The sequence below is a fragment of the Monodelphis domestica genome, chromosome 5 (genome assembly GCF_027887165.1).
Source record: "Monodelphis domestica isolate mMonDom1 chromosome 5, mMonDom1.pri, whole genome shotgun sequence".
Taxonomy (NCBI): domain Eukaryota; kingdom Metazoa; phylum Chordata; class Mammalia; order Didelphimorphia; family Didelphidae; genus Monodelphis; species Monodelphis domestica.
In genome coordinates, this window is record NC_077231.1 from 85,724,068 (window position 1) to 85,744,007 (window position 19,940).

At 36.1% G+C, this 19,940-nt stretch overlaps 1 protein-coding gene across 2 annotated transcripts in view; it reads left to right on the forward strand.

Moving 5' to 3' along the window:
* Positions 1–19,940, forward strand: part of ANO4 (anoctamin 4) — a 475,191-nt gene that overhangs the window by 412,629 nt on the left and 42,622 nt on the right. For both annotated transcript variants that reach the window (XM_007503277.3, XM_007503279.3), the window contains 2 exons: positions 1,075–1,227; positions 2,116–2,263. In XM_007503277.3, coding sequence (XP_007503339.1) covers positions 1,075–1,227; positions 2,116–2,263 — 301 coding nt within the window. The remainder of the gene's footprint in view (positions 1–1,074; positions 1,228–2,115; positions 2,264–19,940) is intronic.

The window sequence follows — 19,940 nt, forward strand, 5'->3', positions numbered from 1 at the left end:
ACACAATTCTCTAGAGTCAAGAAACCCCAGTACAAGATAGCAATTTATTGTACCTTTCACGAAAAGGGGACATCCCCAACTTAGGATGCACAGAGATGCCAAAGCATCAAATTCAAAAGAACAATTTATAGGATTTCTAATCACGAAAGAAAACTACCCCCTCTTCCCTAATTATCCTCCCTTCTTCCCCTCAGATTCATCTTATCAGATTCTTGACTTCCAGGCTCTGTCTTAAGAGACTGTAAGGTAGGGCTTGAGAAAGGACAATGTATACCTATGCAAGGGAACATGATATCTTCAAGAAAGTTACTGAGTTGTAGATTATTCTTAGATGGGGAGATTTTGTTCCTATTGTATCTGAAGGCTGCCTCCAGACAAGATAAGCCACCTTAGGTCTTTGAAATTTAGAGCACACAGGACAAATATTTTATCGAAGAAAGTTTTATTCCAAGGGGAAGTACTAAATCTAACTGTGGTCCTAAAAATATTGGAGAATAAACCGACACTGAGAATAATACCCTGAATTCTATCTCACACACTTTTATTGTTAGAAATAGAGCCCTTTCCCCATCCCAATTTTCTATCCAACTGGAAAAATTAGCTTCTTTTACTAATTTTTTTATCATGACAAGATTGATGAGAAGGGCCAAAAGTGAAACAATTGGAAGGGGAAAGGTCATTCTACTTGTCTGTTGCCTAGATGACTAAAAAAGAAAAAAGTGAAATTGTCTTCTTTTACCCTTTAAAACTCTTAACTAGTTGTTTTAGTTCACAAACTATAGTTCAGATATCTATTTGCATTACTTGAAATCATACTGCTCCATAAAATATAAACTCCCAAACAGCAAAGATGGATTCATTTTTGTGTTTTGATCTCCCTAGCCCTGATACTTGCACACAGTAGGTGCTTAATAAATACTTGTTAAATTGCTCATTGGGAAAAGATCCCTTTTAATCTCTCTTATTGAAAACAAGGAAGGCTCTAATAGTATTTGATAGCCACTGTTTAGCTTTAGGGAAGGGTGGGTGGAAACCCATGATTTTGGTAATTTTTTTTTCTTTTCCCTTTTCTAGTTCTTCAGTTTGGCTTCACCACTATCTTTGTCGCAGCCTTCCCCTTGGCACCACTCCTGGCCTTACTGAACAATATTATTGAAATCCGCCTGGATGCATACAAATTTGTGACTCAGTGGAGGCGACCTTTAGCTTCTAGAGCCAAAGACATAGGTAAGGTGGGGGAAATGTGTGTATGTATGCATGGTAGAAGTTGAGGCATTGTGGACTTGGAAATTAAAATAGAAATAGCAAACCTTACGACGTGTTTTTGTTTTGGTTTTTTTACACTGGGTTTTTTTACACTGTTTTTTCTACACTGGGTTGAAAATGAATCTGTGGTTGCCAATGTAAAAATATTCTTTCTTGTTGTTGAAGTGAGAGGTAACCTGACTCATTAGATAAAATAGAAGACTCCAGGATGATGTAGTATCTGTCTTCAAGTATTTGGAGGGATGTCATGTAGAGAAATGTTTATATTTGTTCTGCTAGCCTCAGAGGGAAGAAAGTCATTTAGTGTCTCTAAGCCTCCAGTTCATTTCATCATCTTTAAAAGAAAGAAAATAGAGATACTTGCCTCCTAAGGCTGTTGGGAAGGCCAGTTGAGACACTGAATATAAAGCACTTGGCAGACTTCAAAGCATTATAGAAGTCATTATTATTGTTGTTCTGGAAAATAATAGCCTGAAAGAAGAAATGATGCTGTCAATTGGACATTTAAGACACTGCTCATTTTGTTGGCCAAGAAGCATCTACAAGTTGTCTCAAAGGTCTTACTGCTATTTTAATCTTTATAGCTTAAAAAAAGAAAATAAACAAAATATTAGTATTATAGTATTATAGCACAATGAAAGGGAACTTCAAATAGTGATGGCTGCAACAGAAATTGTTCCTCAAAACATGATTTAGACAATTTCTTGTAGACTGTAAACTCTTTGAGGGCAGAAAGAGCCTTGCAAAACAAAAAGAATACGAAGAATGATGACAATAATGTAATCTTGCTTAAGAGATTGTTGTTCCTAGAGCTAACTAAATACATATATTTGTTTTTGGGGGGCTTAGGTATCTGGTATGGAATTCTTGAAGGAATTGGGATACTCTCTGTGATCACAAATGCATTTGTCATAGCCATAACATCTGACTTCATCCCTCGCCTGGTTTATGCTTACAAATATGGACCTTGTGCAGGCCAAGGAGAAGCTGGACAAAAGTAAGTGCGGGCCACTGAGCCATCATGTACTGAATTATTCATTTCTGAAATATTCATAGCAGGGATACAACTGAGAGAGGGGTAGTTGTTAAGGGTAGAGTTGTGAACATAAGAGATCTTTTTAAGTTGCTTGTAGTAGAAAGAAAACAGACCATAGTCTGAGTCTGAGGAGCCAGGTTCAAATCTAACCTCTGAAGTTTACCCCCTGAATGATCTCAGAGATCTCACTTCACTTCCCTGGATGACAGTTACTTCATTTGTAAAATGAAAGAGTTCAATTAGTTGATCTTCAAGGTCCCTTCCATCCGTGATCCTGGAATTGTGACAAGTCCTTCCTGAATAACCCTACATATCATACACATGTCATTCAGTGCTGTTGCCTAAGACCCAACCCAATACAACTGTTGTAGAACTAGATAGCCTGAATTACTTTTGTCTTAAGCTGCCATTCTCTACAACTCAGAGCCCTGGGGCAAAATGTTTTCCCTTCTCTCTGTTCCCACAGCAAGATTTGACAAAAGCATTTGCTTATAAATTTATCAGGCAAAATACAGTTCTGTATTGGTTATTATTGTAAAAGCACACTCATACAAAACCCAAACTCCAAAATAAAATCATAAATACACTGATGTGAAAGATAAATGCCTTTACCTGCATCTATCTGACTTCAACACTTCTTTCTCTGGAGGTGGGTAGCATGCCCTGTCAGAATTGTCCCAGATCATTGCATTGATGACAGTAGCCAAGTTTTCACAACTGATCATCATACCATATTACTGTTCCTGTGTACAATGTTCTTATTTCTTTTTAAATTAAATTTAATTGTTTAAAATTTTCTTTATTTTATTCCAGTGACAAATTTACACATAAGTTTTCCAATGTTATGTGATTTGTGTTGTGTCCCTCTCCTATTCCCTCCCCTCACCCAGAGTTGGCAAGCAGTTCCACTGAGTTTTGCATATATTATCATTCAAAACCCGTTTCCATATTTTTCATTTTTGTAAGAGAGTAATCTTCTAAGACCAAAACCCTAAATCCTATACCCAAATAAACAAGTGATAAAGCCTGTGTTTTCTTCTGCATTCTACTCCAAGAGTTCTTTCCCTAGGTATAAATAATCATTCCTTTTCATAAGTCCTTCAGAACTGTCCCGGATCGTTGTTTTGCAGTTAGTAGCATAGTCTATTACATTGATCATCCCACAGTGTTTCAGTTACTCTGTATAATGTTTCCCTGGTTCTGCTTATTTCACTTCACATCAGTTAATATAGAGCTTTTTAGTTCTTACAGAAATCAACAGCTTCATCATTCCTTATGGCACAATTGTATTCCATCACCTTTATATATCACAATTTGTTCAGCCATTCCCCAATCTAGGGGAAGCTCCTCAGTTTCCAATTTTTTGCCACCACAGAAAGTACAACTATAAATATTTTTGTGCAAACAGGTCCATGTCCATTTTTTAATCTCTTTGGGATATAGATCTAGTAGTGGTATTGCTGAATCAAAAGATATACATTCTTTTAAAGCCCTTTGGGCATAATTCCAAATTGCCTTCTGTAACAAGGGAATCACTTTAAAAGACTGATATATATATTAATTTAAGGTCGCCAAGGAATCAGCTATGTAATTCCTAAATGAAAAACTCAAGTCAGCTGTCAGCCTTTTTTGGAGTTTAATTTCAATAGGAGTAAGAAAGGAATTATATATATATATATATATATATATATATATATATATATATATATATATATACAGAGAGAAAGGGGAGAGAAGGGAATAGGGCTTAAATACCCCTTCTGTTTAGGCTGGGCCAAAAGGCCCAAGCCCTTAGATAGCTGGGGCAAAGAAAAGAGATCAGTCCCTATTACTCACGTGTCCAAAATGGAGAAACAGTCTCAGAGGCCCCCACCTTCAGCTTCCTTCAGAGCAAGCTCCCTCAGAGCCCAGGAACCACACCGACTCCAAAAACTCCAACCCCCTCCAGTCTCCAGACCCTCCTATCTTTAAGGAAACCATCCAAGTTGCCTCCCCTCAGTCCTCACATCTACCAATCACTCTTCATCAATTTCCCTGTCAATGGAGGCTCTCGCTTAACCCAGGACCGCCCAGAGGTTTCTGGCTTTTGCACATGTCTGTTGAAGGTCATATTTTCAAATGATTAAATCTATACTCCTTTGTTACAGCCCTTTCTAAATCCTGTTAACTTGAGTATGGTAGAGATTGGAATAATTAAATTTTGATATAGGCTGCAGCCCTTACTCAATCCTATTAGGACTGAATAGGGTGGAGATTTATTCCAAGTATCTCCATTGTATCAATTCTAAAATCAATCAAGACTCAAAGAAATTCCTGTTCTATGCTTAAGCATAGGTCAAAGTCCTTTCCATTGTTCAGCAAAGGGTTTCTGTCCTAAAGTAATCTTAAGAAGGGAAGAGAAGGAACCTCCCATGCCAATGGGGTTCCCATTCCAATAGACTATCAGTAAGAAATTTTCCAAGTATGAAATATCCCAATGGTGAAATTACCAACATTTATAAGTCTAAGGAAATTTGAGGTTTACAATCCCCCCTGATGATCATTGGGAGACTAGTCTCCCCATTGATCATTTAACATAATCATTTTGTAGTTCTAAATTCACTTCTAACTAAAGATATACACAATATTCAATTTTCTCGGAGAAATTAGAATAGTGAGAGAGGAAATAGAAAAAGAAAAGAAAGCAAAACCAATGTTTGCTAGGTGCATTGACAGAAAGCCAAATCAGGGGCAGTCCCTTTTGGCATAAATGTTACAATAAATGTTCAATCAAAAGTTCAGTCCAATCAATCACATCCAAAGTTCATTCTTGATCTTCTTGATGAAGTGTAGGTTTTCGGCATCTTTCTGCAACAGTTCATTCTCTGGATATAAAAGTTTCAAGCTTCTTTCTTGAAGATCTTTTCTCAAACAAAATCAAAGTCTTTGAATTTTTTATAACAGTAAAATCTTAAACAAAAGTCTTGGATTTTTATAAAAATATAATCTCAAACAAAAAAAATTCAAAAATTCTTAGATTTTAAATTAAAAAACAATCCCCCCTGAAGTAAGTATTTAAAAAAAATATCAAGTTTAGCTCAGAATGCAATGTTCAGTTATGGGGGTATATGTGTCAATTATCAAAAGAATAGAAAAATAATCAAAAACATAAGAAAAATTCAAAATAGACCTTGTATAGGTCCAATTTAAAGTAATTTCTATCCCACAAGTATGTAGGACAGAATGCAGTAATATTTCACTTAGCCATTTGTAGCCAAGACTACAGGAAATTGCCATAATATAAGAAGGAAAGAATTAGAATTCTATTTTGATGGGGAAATGTCATTCCCTTGTCTGATTTTTTTCCTTCAGAGATATAGGGAGCCAGCATGATAGTCAAGCTTTGTACTTGTTTGAGTACTTCAAAAGGAGTGTAGATACAAGGAAGTCCTACGACTTAAACATAAGTTAAGCGTCGCAACCTTGAGTCTCACTTTAATATTTCTTGTGTGCTCTATTGGCACTATTCAGGTTTAGTCTGTGCTCCTTGTTTTTATCCCTTTTCCTGGAATCAGACACAAACATTAATCACAGTCCTATAATATTTTATCAATAAATGGCAGGTTCCCATAGTTTAAAGCTTTTAGGCAAATATTGATATTATAGCAAGAGTATATATATTAACTTGTATTACTGCAGGGGAAAAATATTAATATTAATTATGTGTACCTTCAGTACAAAAAATGAGAAAAAAATCAAATATTCTGATAAAAAATAAAAGAAAAGAAATAAGAAAAAATAAGAAAAAAAATCAGTAATTCAATATATTCTTGAAAGAAAAAAAACCAGCATCCATTTGTCTATGGATTATTATCTCCAATTCTTATGATAAGATAGAGTCACAATTCATATGATAAGATAGAGTTAATCAGTCTCAGCAGAAGATGCTTTCTTCACATGTGAGCAGTGAATCCAAGAGTCTCTTTCTCCAATCTTTATAGATGTTGGAGTAGTTAATAATATTTGGAATGGTCCTTCCCATGAAGGTTCAGTTGCTCCAGGTCACTTGAAATTCTTGATATAAACTTTATCTCCTGGGTTCAGGTCATGCAGAGAAAAGTCTAATGGTCCAGCTTGTACTGTAGCTCCGGATTCATGAAGTTCACGTAGTTTGTGCTGTAACTCCTGTATATAGGAAGCAATAGTAATATCTCCCCCTAATAGCGATGTATAAGCCGGGGAGAAAGGCTTAGCCTGTATAGGTGGATGTCCAAAAAGCATCTCAAATGGTGAAATATGTAAGTCTCCTCTAGGCCTGCTTCTAAGATAAAATAGGGCCAGAGGGAGAATTTCAGGCCATTTTAAATGGGTCTCAGTGCATAATTTGCCAATCATAGTCTTAAGTTCTTTATTCATCCTCTCCACTTGGCCTGAGCTCTGGGGGTGATATGGAACATGGAATTTTGGAGTTATCCCCAAGCAAGAATATATTTGATTTAAGACAGAATCGGTAAAATGACTCCCTCTATCGGAGTCAATACGTGCTGGTAGGCCAAAACGAGGAATAATTTCTTTTAAAAGTATCTTTGCAACAAAATCTGCTGTGGCTCGGGTCGTAGGAAATGCTTCCGGCCATCTGGTTAGTTGATCTACAATTACTAGACAAAATTTATAACGTCCAGCTTTTGGCATTGTAATGAAATCTATCTGTAGATGTTCAAAAGGTGTGTAAGCCAGAGGACGTCCCCCAAAGGCTTTTCCACAATATGCATGTTGGTTATATGCCTGGCAAATGGGGCAGGCTGAACATACTTTAGAGGCTACAGTAGTTATACCAGGGGCTATCCATACTCTCTTGACAGAGTCCACGATGCCCTGGGTGCCAAAATGACCATTTTTATGAATAGATTGGCAAATTTGGTTATAGAAACTTCTAGGGAGCAGGGGTTTTCCTTCAGATGACACCCATACTCCATTAATTTGTTTTGCTTTAAATTTTTGTTTCCATTTTTCCACTTCCTTTTCATTATAGGAGAGTGATAAATTTAAATTATCAGTGGTTGTTAATGTTAAAATTAATCCAGGTCCTTCTATGGCTGCTAGTTTTGCAGCGGCATCTGCTCGGTCATTTCCTCTAGAGACAGGGTCAGAGCCACCTGTATGGGCAGAGCAATGAACTACAGCTAGGGCTTTAGGCAGTTTGAGAGCAGAAAGAACTTCATTAATAATTTCTGCATTAGCTATGGATTTTCCAGCTGAGGTTAAAAATCCTCTTTGGAGCCATAGCATCCCGACTGAGTGACAAATGCCGAAAGCATATCTAGAATCCGTATAAATTGTTGCCTTTTTATCCTTGGCAATTATACAAGCTTGTTTTAGAGCTATGAGTTCTGCTCCTTGAGCGCTAATGTTAGAAGGTAGTGAAGCTGACCATTCAGTGGCAAATTCTGAGACTACGGCAGCTCCAGTGTAACGTATGCCATCCCTCATAAAAGAGGAACCATCGGTAAATAAAATCAGATCTGCATTGTCTAAGGGAGTGTCCAAGAGATTATCTCGAGGCTTTTCTGCCATGGACACTAATGTTTCACAGTTATGTAGTGGTTCTCCTGAAGTGGGTAAATCTGGAAGCAAGGTGGCAGGGTTAAGAGTTGAACAGCATTTCAAGGTAATATTTTCACTATTTAATAAGGTTATTTCATACCTTGTAATTCTCTGATCCGAGAATGCCTGTGTTCTATGTTTTACCAATAATGCTTCAATCTCATGTGGGCACATTATTGTTAATGGACATCCCAATACTAAATTAACGGTTTTTGTTACTAGTAAGGCTGTAGCAGCTACTCCTCTAAGGCATGGTGGTGCTCCTGCTGCTACTGGGTCTAGTTGGGCAGAATAATAAGCAATTGGGTGCTGAGAAGGTCCCAAAGTCTGAGTTAACACACCAGAGGCTACTCCTCTTCGCTCATGCACATATAAAGTAAATGGCTTGTTGTAATCTGGGATGCCTAGAGCAGGGGCAGACATGATAGCCTTTTTCAGATCTGTTAGAGCTGACAAGTGTTCAGGCTCTAATTTGAGGGGTTCAGGAACCAAATCCTTTGTTAATGCTATAAGGGGTTTAGTGATTTCCCCATAGCAAGGAATCCATTGTCTACAAAACCCTGTTGCTCCTAAAATTGCTCTCAGCTGTTTCTTAGTGGTAGGAGCACTCAATTTTTGAATGTTCTCAATTCGTTTTGGAGAAATATAACGAGCACCCGCAGTCACGATGAATCCCAAGTATTCTACTTTTTGGAGACACCATTGAACTTTATCCTTAGAGATTTTATGTCCTCTTTTGTGCAATTCCAAAAGAAGGTGTTTGCTATCTTCTTGACATGTTTCTGCATCTGTTGAAGCCAAGAGTAGATCATCTACATATTTGATTAATTTGCTATTTTTAAATGTTATATTGTCTATGTCTTGGCTCAAAATTTGCTCAAATAAGCTCGGACTTTCGACATAACCCTGTGGCAGCCGACACCAGGTATATTGTGAGCCCTTCCAGGTGAAAGCAAAAATATGCCTGGAGTTTTCATGTATTGGTATGGAAAAGAAAGCTGAACACAAGTCTACTACTGTAAAGTATGTAGCTGTGCTAGGAATAGATGAAATAATAGTATGTATGTTAGAAACTACGGAGTGTCTCTTTATAACGTGATTATTCACTGCCCTTAGATCCTGTACGAATCTATAGATGTGTTTGCCATCGGGTCCTTTTTTTGGTTTTTTAATTGGCAGGATGGGCGTGTTGTATTCAGATTTGCAAGGGATTATTATTCCCTTTTCTATTAATGAGTTAATAACTGGTGTAATACCCTCAATTGCCTCCTTTGAGAGGGGATACTGAGGGATAGAAGGAGGTGGGCTAGATTTATTTTTTATCTGCACAGGAACAGCAGATTTAAGTAAGCCTACATCAGAAGAAGATGTGGCCCAAAGAGACTCCGGTATATCTTTAGGTATTTCAAAAATGGAAGGTTCTTTTGCCTCCTGGTTTTCTGAGAGAAGTACAGGGAGTAATTTTAAAGATTCCTCTGGTACTTCTAATGATAATGAGCCATCTGGGGAGCAGGTTATTGTGGCTCTGAGTTTGCATAGAAGGTCCCTCCCCAGCAAATTTAAAGGGGAGTCAGGCATCAAAAGGAAGGAGTGTTGTACCTCTAGGGGTCCTACAGACACCATTCTAGGAGGAAGTCTTTTAACTCTTTGGGTTATCCCATTACATTCTCTGAGCCAATAGAATAACATTGTAAATCAGGTGTTCTCTTTAATACAGACCAGGAAGCTCCGGTGTCTAATAGACAATCATAATAGGTGTTACCCACTTTTAAGGTAACATGGGGTTCATTAGTATGGGGAGGGCAGTGGATAGGGACAACGGGTAGTAGGACATCAGGGTCTGGGAAATCAAAGGTTGTATCCTCTGATTCCTGTGCCTCAGCCCCCCCCAGGCACCATCATTGTGTTTGGGATATTCCTTGGGCACCCCCCTGAAGGGCACCTTTCTGAGGGTCATTAGTACCTCGAGTAATTTTTGGACGAGCGCCATTTCTCATATATTGTTGAGTATTATCATTAAAATTTTCTTCGATTTGAGCATTGTCATTAAATTCCCAATTCCTATTTCTATAATTCTGGTTTCTAAAGTTCTTATTTCTATATTCATTATAGTTATTTCCATAGTCATTATTATAATTTCTAAAATTCTGGTTTCTATAACCATTATCATAATTTCTATAGTTATTATTTCTAAAACCATTATTAAACTGTGTATTCCTTCCAAACATCTTAAGAAAGGTTCTACATTCCATCATTTTGTGGCCCTTCTTCTCACAGAAGTGGCAAGTAATGGATTGATAATTGGATTTCTGGAGAGGGGCAATTGTCGTTGGTTCATTATCATGCCCACTTTCTAATTTAGTTATCCTATCTATTACACATCTCATTTTTTTCTTCATTTCCTCCATGTCATCATTATTCTCTTTCTCCTTTTCTTCATTTCCCTTAAAAACATATATAGCTGTTTTTCGCAATTCTTCAAGGTCCATATCTGACCATCTTGGGCATTGTGTTTTAAAATAATTTTTAATTACTTTGCAAGAATTGTTTACAAAGATTCTTCTAACTTGTCTTAAACTATTCTCTTTATTTAAGTCCCAATCTAAGTATCTGTCCCCAAACTCGATAATTCTGTCCATAAATCTGGAGGGTGTTTCATTTTCCTTTTGCTTAATTTTTTCGAGTTCCATCCACTTATCTGTACTGTCCGCACATTCCTTCATGGCCGTGAGGATGGCCTCTCTACAAAGGTATAGTTGTAGATAGTCCTCAGGATTATTATAGTCCCATTCGGGATCCTGAGATGGCCAATGTGCTGCATTACGCCCCCGGGTTTTGTTGACATGAGCAATTATTTTATTTTTTTCACGTTCACTTAAAAAAGCCTGTAGTAAGCTCTCAACGTCCTTGTAAGACGGATTATATTGAAAAAATATATCTCCCATCTTTTTTGTTACTAGAAAAGGATCTTGTTCATATGTGGGGATATTTCGTGTAAATTCATTTATTTCTTGGGGAGTAAACGGTATCCTATGTCTTAAAGTCACCACATCCCCATTTCGTCCTATTTCAGGTACTTCTCTTAGAGGAAACAGGCCTCTAGTTGAATTTTGCACCTGTGGGTCAGTTTGACAAGGACAGGTTTCTCTAGGAGGACAAGATCTCCCTTGCATTGGAATTTGGTTTTCTGTAGGAGAAGGAACATGAGAAGCTGGGATTGCAGGGGAAGGGTTTTGGGGATTAAATTCAGACAAGATTTGCACTACACGAGAGAAGCAGTCTGTTAACTGGGCTATAGGGAAGGTGTTTTCCATCTCTATTTCAGGGAAGGAAATTTCCTCATTCAAAGGTTCAGAAACAAGTCTGTTTCTGGTAGAGTGGTTTTTTGCCAATTGATCCTGTAAGAAACTTTTTAGATCTTCTAATTGGGCTTGCATTTTATCCTCAATTTTTCCTATTTTATCTTCCATATTTCCCATTTTGTCCTCAATATTTCCTATTTTATTCTCAATATTTCCTATTTTATCCTCAAGTTTTTCTATTTTATTCTCAATATTTCCTATTTTATCCTCAATTTTTTCTATTGTATCCTCAATTTTTTCTATTTTATCCTCAATTTTTTCTATTTTATCCTCAATATTTTCTATTTTATCCTCAATATTTTCTATTTTGTCCTCATTTTTTTTCTATTTTATCCTCAATATTTTCTATTTTATCCTCATTTTGTTTTATTTTATCCTCATTTTGTTTTATTTTATCCTCATTTTGTTTTATTTTATCCTCATTTTGTTTTATTTTATCCTCAATATTTTTTATTTTTTCATCTCTAAATATAGTATTGAGGAGTACAAAAATGACAGTACCTATTAATATAAAAATTTGGAGGTATCCTTCATTCCTCAATGCCCCTACTTCTTCAGCTGCCATATAATTGTCAAAGAATGTAGTACTCATTTTTATATGTATATTTTGTAATTTCACAAAACACGTGGGGAGCAGGGCAAAGCAACAAACTTTCCACAGGGTTTTTTTTTTTTAATCCAGGAAGTTGTTCCTTAAGGGAAAGGATATTTAGAAACAGTTCTTCCAGCCAGGACTTTAGAGTCCTGTTGCTGAGATTTAAAACAGCTGTTTTCTGTCTATCAGAGTCACACAGCTGGGAAGTATCTGAGGTCCGATTTGAACCCAGGACCTTCTATCTCTAGGCCTGGCTCTCAATCCGCTGAGCTACCCAGCTGTCCCTTAAGATTAAAGGGAAGAAAAAGAAAAAAACTTCTGATTCCAATTTAACTTAAGGATAAAAGAGAAAAAGTTTTTTATACTCACGTGTTCTAGCAGCTGTGTCTTTAAGCCAAGTTTTTTGTTAAAAAGAAAAGGACTAAGTGGTGAAACAGTATAGTAAAAAGGCAAGGAAAAAGTTTTATTGAGAGGATTCTTTAGACTCCCGTGTGGTCAGCCACAGTGTAACAAGGGAATCACTTTAAAAGACTGATATATATATTAATTTAAGGTCGCCAAGGAATCAGCTATGTAATTCCTAAATGAAAAACTCAAGTCAGCCGTCAGCCTTTTTTGGAGTTTAATTTCAATAGGAGTAAGAAAGGAATTATATATATATATATATATATATATATATATATATATATATATATATATATATATATATATATATATATTCAGAGAGAAAGGGGAGAGAAGGGAATAGGGCTTAAATACCCCTTCTGTTTAGGCTGGGCCAAAAGGCCCAAGCCCTTAGATAGCTGGGGCAAAGAAAAGAGATCAGTCCCTATTACTCACGTGTCCAAAATGGAGAAACAGTCTCAGAGGCCCCCACCTTCAGCTTCCTTCAGAGCAAGCTCCCTCAGAGCCCAGGAACCACACCGACTCCAAAAACTCCAACCCCCTCCAGTCTCCAGACCCTCCTATCTTTAAGGAAACCATCCAAGTTGCCTCCCCTCAGTCCTCACATCTACCAATCACTCTTCATCAATTTCCCTGTCAATGGAGGCTCTCGCTTAACCCAGGACCGCCCAGAGGTTTCTGGCTTTTGCACATGTCTGTTGAAGGTCATATTTTCAAATGATTAAATCTATACTCCTTTGTTGCAGCCCTTTCTAAATCCTGTTAACTTGAGTATGGTAGAGATTGGAATAATTAAATTTTGATATAGGCTGCAGCCCTTACTCAATCCTATTAGGACTGAATAGGGTGGAGATTTATTCCAAGTATCTCCATTGTATCAATTCTAAAATCAATCAAGACTCAAAGAAATTCCTGTTCTATGCTTAAGCATAGGTCAAAGTCCTTTCCATTGTTCAGCAAAGGGTTTCTGTCCTAAAGTAATCTTAAGAAGGGAAGAGAAGGAACCTCCCATGCCAATGGGGTTCCCATTCCAATAGACTATCAGTAAGAAATTTTCCAAGTATGAAATATCCCAATGGTGAAATTACCAACATTTATAAGTCTAAGGAAATTTGAGGTTTACACTTCCAGAATGGTTAGAACCATTTACAACTCCACCAGCAATGCATTAGTGTCCCAATTTTGCCACATCCCCACCAACATTTATTATTTTCCTTTACTTTCACATTGGTCAATCTGATAGGTGTGAGGTGGTACTTCAGAGTTGTTTTAACTTGTATTTCTCTAATCAAGAGTGATTTAGGGCACTTTTTCCTATTATTAATAGCTGTAAATTTTTCATCTGAAAACTGCCTATTCATATTGTTTGACTACTTATCAGTTGGGGAATGACTTAGACTCATAAATTTGATTTAGTCCCTATATATTTGAGAAGTGAGACCTTTATCAGATAAATTAATATTGTTCCAAGTTTTTTGTTTCCCTCCTAATCTTGCTTTCATTGGTTTTGTTTGTACAAAACCTTTTTAATTTAATAAAATCAAAATTATTCATTGGTCATAAATTCTTCCCTTCTCCATAGCTCTGACAGTTAACTATCCTATTTTCACCTAATTTGCTTATAATATCACTCTTTATGTTTAAATCATATACCCATTTTGACCTTATCTTGGTAGAGGATGTGAGATATTGATCTAAACCTAATTTTTGCAATTCTGTTTTTAAATTTTCCCATCATTTTTTGTCAAATAGTGAATTCTTATCCCATAAGCTGTGATCTTTGGGTTTATCGAACACTAGATTGCTGGAGTCGTTTACCCCTCATCTATTCCATTGGTCCCTCCTTCTATATCTTAGCCAGTACCAGATTATTTTGATGATCACTGTTTTATAGTATTGTTTAAGTTTTGCTAGGCCACCATCCATCACATGTTTTTATTAGTTCCCTTGATATTCTTGATCTTTTGTTTTCCAGATGAATTTTCCCATTATTTCTATAATTATATATAGTTCTATAAAACATTTTTATAGTTTTACATATATAAAATAGTTTTTTGTAGTTTGATAGGTATGGCATTAAATAAGTAAATTAGTTTAGGTAGGATTGTCATTTTTTATTATATTAGCTCCTCCTACCCATGAATAATTAACATTTTACCAATTGTTTAGATCTTATTTTATTTGTGTCAAAATTGTTTTGTAATTGTGTTCATATAATTCCTATGTTTGTCTTGGCAGATAGATTTCCAAATATTTTCTATTGTCTAGAGTGATTTTAAATGGAATTCCTTTTTCTAACTCTTGCTGCTCAGTTTTATTGGAAATATATAGATATGCTGATGATTTGTGTGTTTATTTTTTATCCTGCAATTTTGCTAAAGTTTTTAACTATTTCCTTTAGCTTTTTAGTTCATTTTCTTTTTTTTTCTTTTGGGTTTTTTTTCATAATTCTTACTTTCTGCCTTAGAACCAATATCATGTATTGGTTCCAAGGTAGAAGAGTGGTAAGGGCTAGGCAATGGGGGTTAAGTGACGTGCCCAGGATCACAGCTGAGAAGTATCTGATTCCACATTTGAACCTAGGACCTCCCATATCTAGATGTGGCTCTCAATCCACTAAGCCACCCAATTGCCTCCTTTAGTTGATTTTCTAGGATTCTCTTAGTATACCATATATCATCCACAAAGAATGATAGTTTAGTCCCTTGATTCCCGCTTTAATTCCTTCAATTTCTTCTCTAATTGCTACTGCTAGCATTTCTAGTGCAATATTAAATAATATTGGGTGATAATGGCATCATTGTTTCACTCCTGATCTTACTGGGAAGGAGTCTAACTTATCCCCATTGCAGATGATACTTGCTGATGGTTTTAAAGAAATCCTACATATTATTTTAAGAAAAGGTCTTTTTATTCAGGTACTATTTAGTGATTTCAATAGGAATACGTGTTGTATTTTGTCAAAGGTTTTTTCTGCATTTATTGAAAAAATGATGTGATTTCTATTAGTTTGATTATTGATATGGTCAATTTTGCTGATGGTTTTCCTAATATCAAATGAGCCTTGCTTTCCTGGTATAAATCCCACCTGGTCATAGTGAATAATCCTTGTCATATTTTCCTGTAGTCTTTTTTCTAGTATTTTATTTAGGATTTTTGCATCTATGTTTATTAAGGAGATTGGCCTGTAATTTTTCTTTCTCTATTTCTGGTCTTCCTGGCTTGGGTATCAGCCCCATATTTTTGTCATAAAAATAATTTGATAGGACTCCTTCTTTGCTTATTTTGCCAAATAGTTTGTATGGCATTGAGATTAATTGTTCTTTAAATGTTGGATAGAATTCACTTGTGAATCCATCTGGCACTGAGGATTTTTTTTCCTTGGGAAGTTCATTCAATGGGGAGTTTGTTCAATTTCTGTTTCTGAGATGGGATTATTTAAATATTTTACTTCCTCTTTTGTTAATCTAGGCAATCTATATTTTTGTAAGTATTCATCCATTTCACCCAGATTTTCAGGTTTATTGTCATAATTGGGCAAAATAGTTCCTAATGATTGCTTTAAGTTCCTCTTCTTTGGTGGTGAGTTCCCTTTTCATTTTTGATACTGATTATTTGTTTTTCTTATTATTTTCTTAAATCAAATTAACTAATGCTCTGATTTATTTGTCTTTTCATAAAACCCACCCTGGGTCTTATTTATTAGTTGAATGGTTCTCTTACTTTTGATTTCATTTTCTTTTCATTTTAAAATGTCCAATTTTAATCTTTAATTGGAGATTTTTCATCTGTTCATTTTCTAGTCTTTATTTTAGTTTAATGCCCATTTAATTTATCTATTTTTCTCTATTTTATTGATATAAATGTTTACATATAAATTTTCCCCTAAGTACTTACTGCTTTAGATTTTTAGATTCCAGAGATTTTGATATATTGTCTACTCATTGTCATTCTCATTAATGAAGTTACTATTTCTATAATTTTATCTTTGGCCCTCCCCATTTTTAGCATTAGATTATTTAATTTCCCATAAATTTTTACTTTGTCTTTCCATGGACTCTTATTTATTATAATTTTATTATATTATGATCTAAAAAGAATGCATTTATTATTTCTGCTTATCTTCATTTGGTTGTGAAGATCTTATTCCCTAATACATGGTAAATTTTTGTGGAGATGCCTTCCACTGCTGAAAAGATATATTCCTTCTATTTCCATTCAATTTTCCCCAGAGCCCGAACTTTTGTAAAACTTCATTCACTTCCTTCCTTTATTTCTTACTTATTTTTGGTTTGATTTCTCTAGATTTGAAAGGGCAAAGTTGAGGTTCTCCACCAATATAGTTTTACAGTCTATTTCCTCCTATAGCTCATTTAATTTCTTCTTTACAAATTTAGAGGCTATACCTTTTGTTGCATACATTTAATATTGATATTGTTATTGATATACATCTTAGCAAGATGTAATTTTCTTTCTTATCTCTTTTAATCATCTTTTTTTTAAGTTTGGGAAATTTTTATTTAATTAATTTAGAATATTTTTTCCACGGTTATAAGTTCCTTGTTCTTTCCTTTCCTGTACCCTGTAAGATTTAAATTAGTTTTGAGGGGTTAAATTGTTGTAGATAAGAGAGTGGGAGCCATAATCTGTTATAATTAAAATGTTTGGGAGACAAGGAATTATATAACAATTATGACCGCTGAAATATGTTTTCTACAGTGTCTTGTTTTAATTAGTATAAGATGGTCGCCAGGGAATATATTCCCAAATTATGAATATGCCCAAGCCAACTGGGCTTTATAGAGAAATTTAATTAATAATACACTGATTAATCAATAGAAAATGAGAAAGTAAGAAAGGAATAAGCATGAAGGGCCTCAAGCCAATAAGGCCTAGACCTCAGTCCTAAGAGAGAAATCAGTCAGTTTGTTCTATCACTCACCCAAGAACTGTCTAGGTAAGGCTTCTAATCACACCAGGCCAGCATCCTTCCTCAAAGGGAGAGTCTCCCCAAATCCTTCTCCCAAGACCACCTGAGTCTCCAAGAGCTCCTCCTCAGTCTCACCTTCCAGGGAATCTCTCCAACCTCAGTCTCACCTTCCCAGACAATCTCCTCCTGACTCCTCCTGAGTTCTCCTTCCAGCCTCCTCTGAGTTCTCCTTCAAGACCTCTCTTCCAGACCTCCTTCAGAGCAAGCCCTCCTGAGTCCTCTCTCCAGAGAAACACCTCCTTCAGAGCAAATCATCCTGAGTCCTCAGACCCTGCTATCTTTAAGGAAAAATCTAAGTTCCCTCCCCTCAGTTCTCACATCTACCAATCACTGTCAATGTCTCCCCTGTGCCAATGGTGCCTCTAGCTTAACCCAGGACTTCCCAGAGGTCTGTCCCCTTTGCACATGTCTGTTGAAGGTCATATTCTCAAATAATTAAATCTTGAGCTTTGCAGCAGCCCTTCCTAAATCCTGTTACCCTGAGTAGGGTGGAGATTGAAGTTTCCAAGTATCTCTATTGTATCAATTCTAAAATCAATCATAACTCAAAGAACTTCCTGTTCTATTCATAAGCCTAGGTCAAAGCCCTTTTCATTATTTAGCAAAAGGTTTCTGTCCTAAAGTAGTCTTAAGTAGGGAGGAGAAGGATCCTCCCATACCAAGGAGTTTCACATTCTAATAGAGTTCCCACTATCAATAGGTAATTTCTCAAGCACAAGATTCCCAATGGGGAAACTTTCCAACATTCATAAGTCTAAGAAATTTTAAGGTTTACAACCCACACTCTCCCATAGACGATGCACAATTCCACTGGGTTTTATATGTGTCATTGATCAAGACCTATTTCCATATTATTCATATTTGCACTAGCATGATCATTTAGAGTCTATATTCACAATCATATCCCCATCAACCCATGTGATCAAGGAGTTGTTTTTCTTCTGTGTTTCTACTCCCGCAGGTCTTTCTCTGGATGTGGATAGCATCTTTCTCATAAGTTCCTCAGAATTGTCCTGGATCACTGCATTGCTGCTAGTAGAGAAGTTCATTACATTTGATTGAACCACAGTGTATCAGTCTCTGTGTATAATGTTCTCTTGGTTCTTCTCCTTTCATTCTGCATTAATTACTTTAGATCGTTCCAGTACGCATGGAATTCCTCCAGTTCATTATTCCTTTGAGCACAAAATAGTATTCCATCACCAACATGTACTACAATTTGTACAACCATTCCCCAAAGGGCATCCTCTCAGTTTCCGATTTTTTGCCACCACAAAGAGCACAACTATAAATATTTTGGTACAAATCTTTTACCCTATTATCTCTTTAGGGTACAAACTCAGCAATAGCTGGATCAAAGGGCAGGCACTCTTTTAGCACTCTAATCAGATCTATTTTTGCTTTACCTTTGAGATCAAGATTTCTACTTCTGCTTTTTTTTTACTTTAAATGATGAACAATTATTTCTGCTCTAGCCCCTTACCTTTACTCTGTGTATGTCTTCCTGCCTCAGATGCCTTTCTTATAAAAAACAGATAGTAAGATTCTGGGTTTTAATCCACTTTGCTATAAATTTCCGTTTTATGGGTTATTTCATCTCATTCACATTCACAGTTATAATTACCAACTATTTTTCTGCATGTTATTTTCCCTTTTGATTCTGCTATTTCTCCTTTCACTGTCCCTTCTCACAAGTGTTTTGCTTTTAATTACCAACCTCTACTTCCCATCACTTGTTTCTCATCTGCGTATCTTATTCCCCTCCTATTCTTTGCCTGAATAACCTGAACATTCTATATTCTGAATGCTCTTATTATTATCACTCTGAGCCAATTATGATGAGGGTAAGGTTTAAGCATTACCCATCACCAGACATCCTCCCCTCCATTATAATAGTTTTTCACACCTCTTTATGTGAGATAATTTACCACATTCTACCTCACCCTTCCCTTTTCTCTCAGGGTACTTCTCTTTTTCACCCCCTCTTTTATGCATATCATATCATCCTAATCAGCTTACTCTCATACCCTATGTCTATGTGTATTCTTCTAGTTGCTCTAATACTATTAAACAGTTTAAGAATCATAAATATCAGCTTTCCTTGTAGGAATAGATACAGTTTCATCTTATTGAGTCCCTTAACTTTTCTCTTATTTACATTTTTTTAGTTTTCTCTTGTGTCTTATTGTTTGGACATCAAATTTTCTGTTTAGGTCTGGTCTTTTCATCAGGAATGCTTGGAAATCTTCTGGTTTATTAATGATCATTTCTTCCCCTGAAAGAATATACTCCTTTTTCCTGGATAGGTGATTCTAGGTTCTAAAACTAGATTTTTTGCCTTCTAGAATATCCTTTTCCAAGCCTTCTGATCCTTTAGTATAATAGTAGTCTCTCGGTAACCAAGGATGATGATTGTCTTTGTGCGTTTTCATCTATGGTAGATGAGTGTGCACAAAGACACTTGTGCGTGAAGGAGATTTAAGTGGAAAAGTTGATGCACAGAGACAGTCCCACTCTCTCAGTGTTGGAAGCCTGGGTCCAGTGGCGTGAAAAGTCGTTACAACTGGAGACTTCCTCAGCTGCATTGGATGGCCATGTTGTCTTTTGTGCTCCAACACGCCCTAAGCACTCCACAGTGCTTTGCTGTGTCGCCATCTCAGCTGTTAAACCTTCTTATTGGTTTCTTCCATCTGTTTGGCCGAT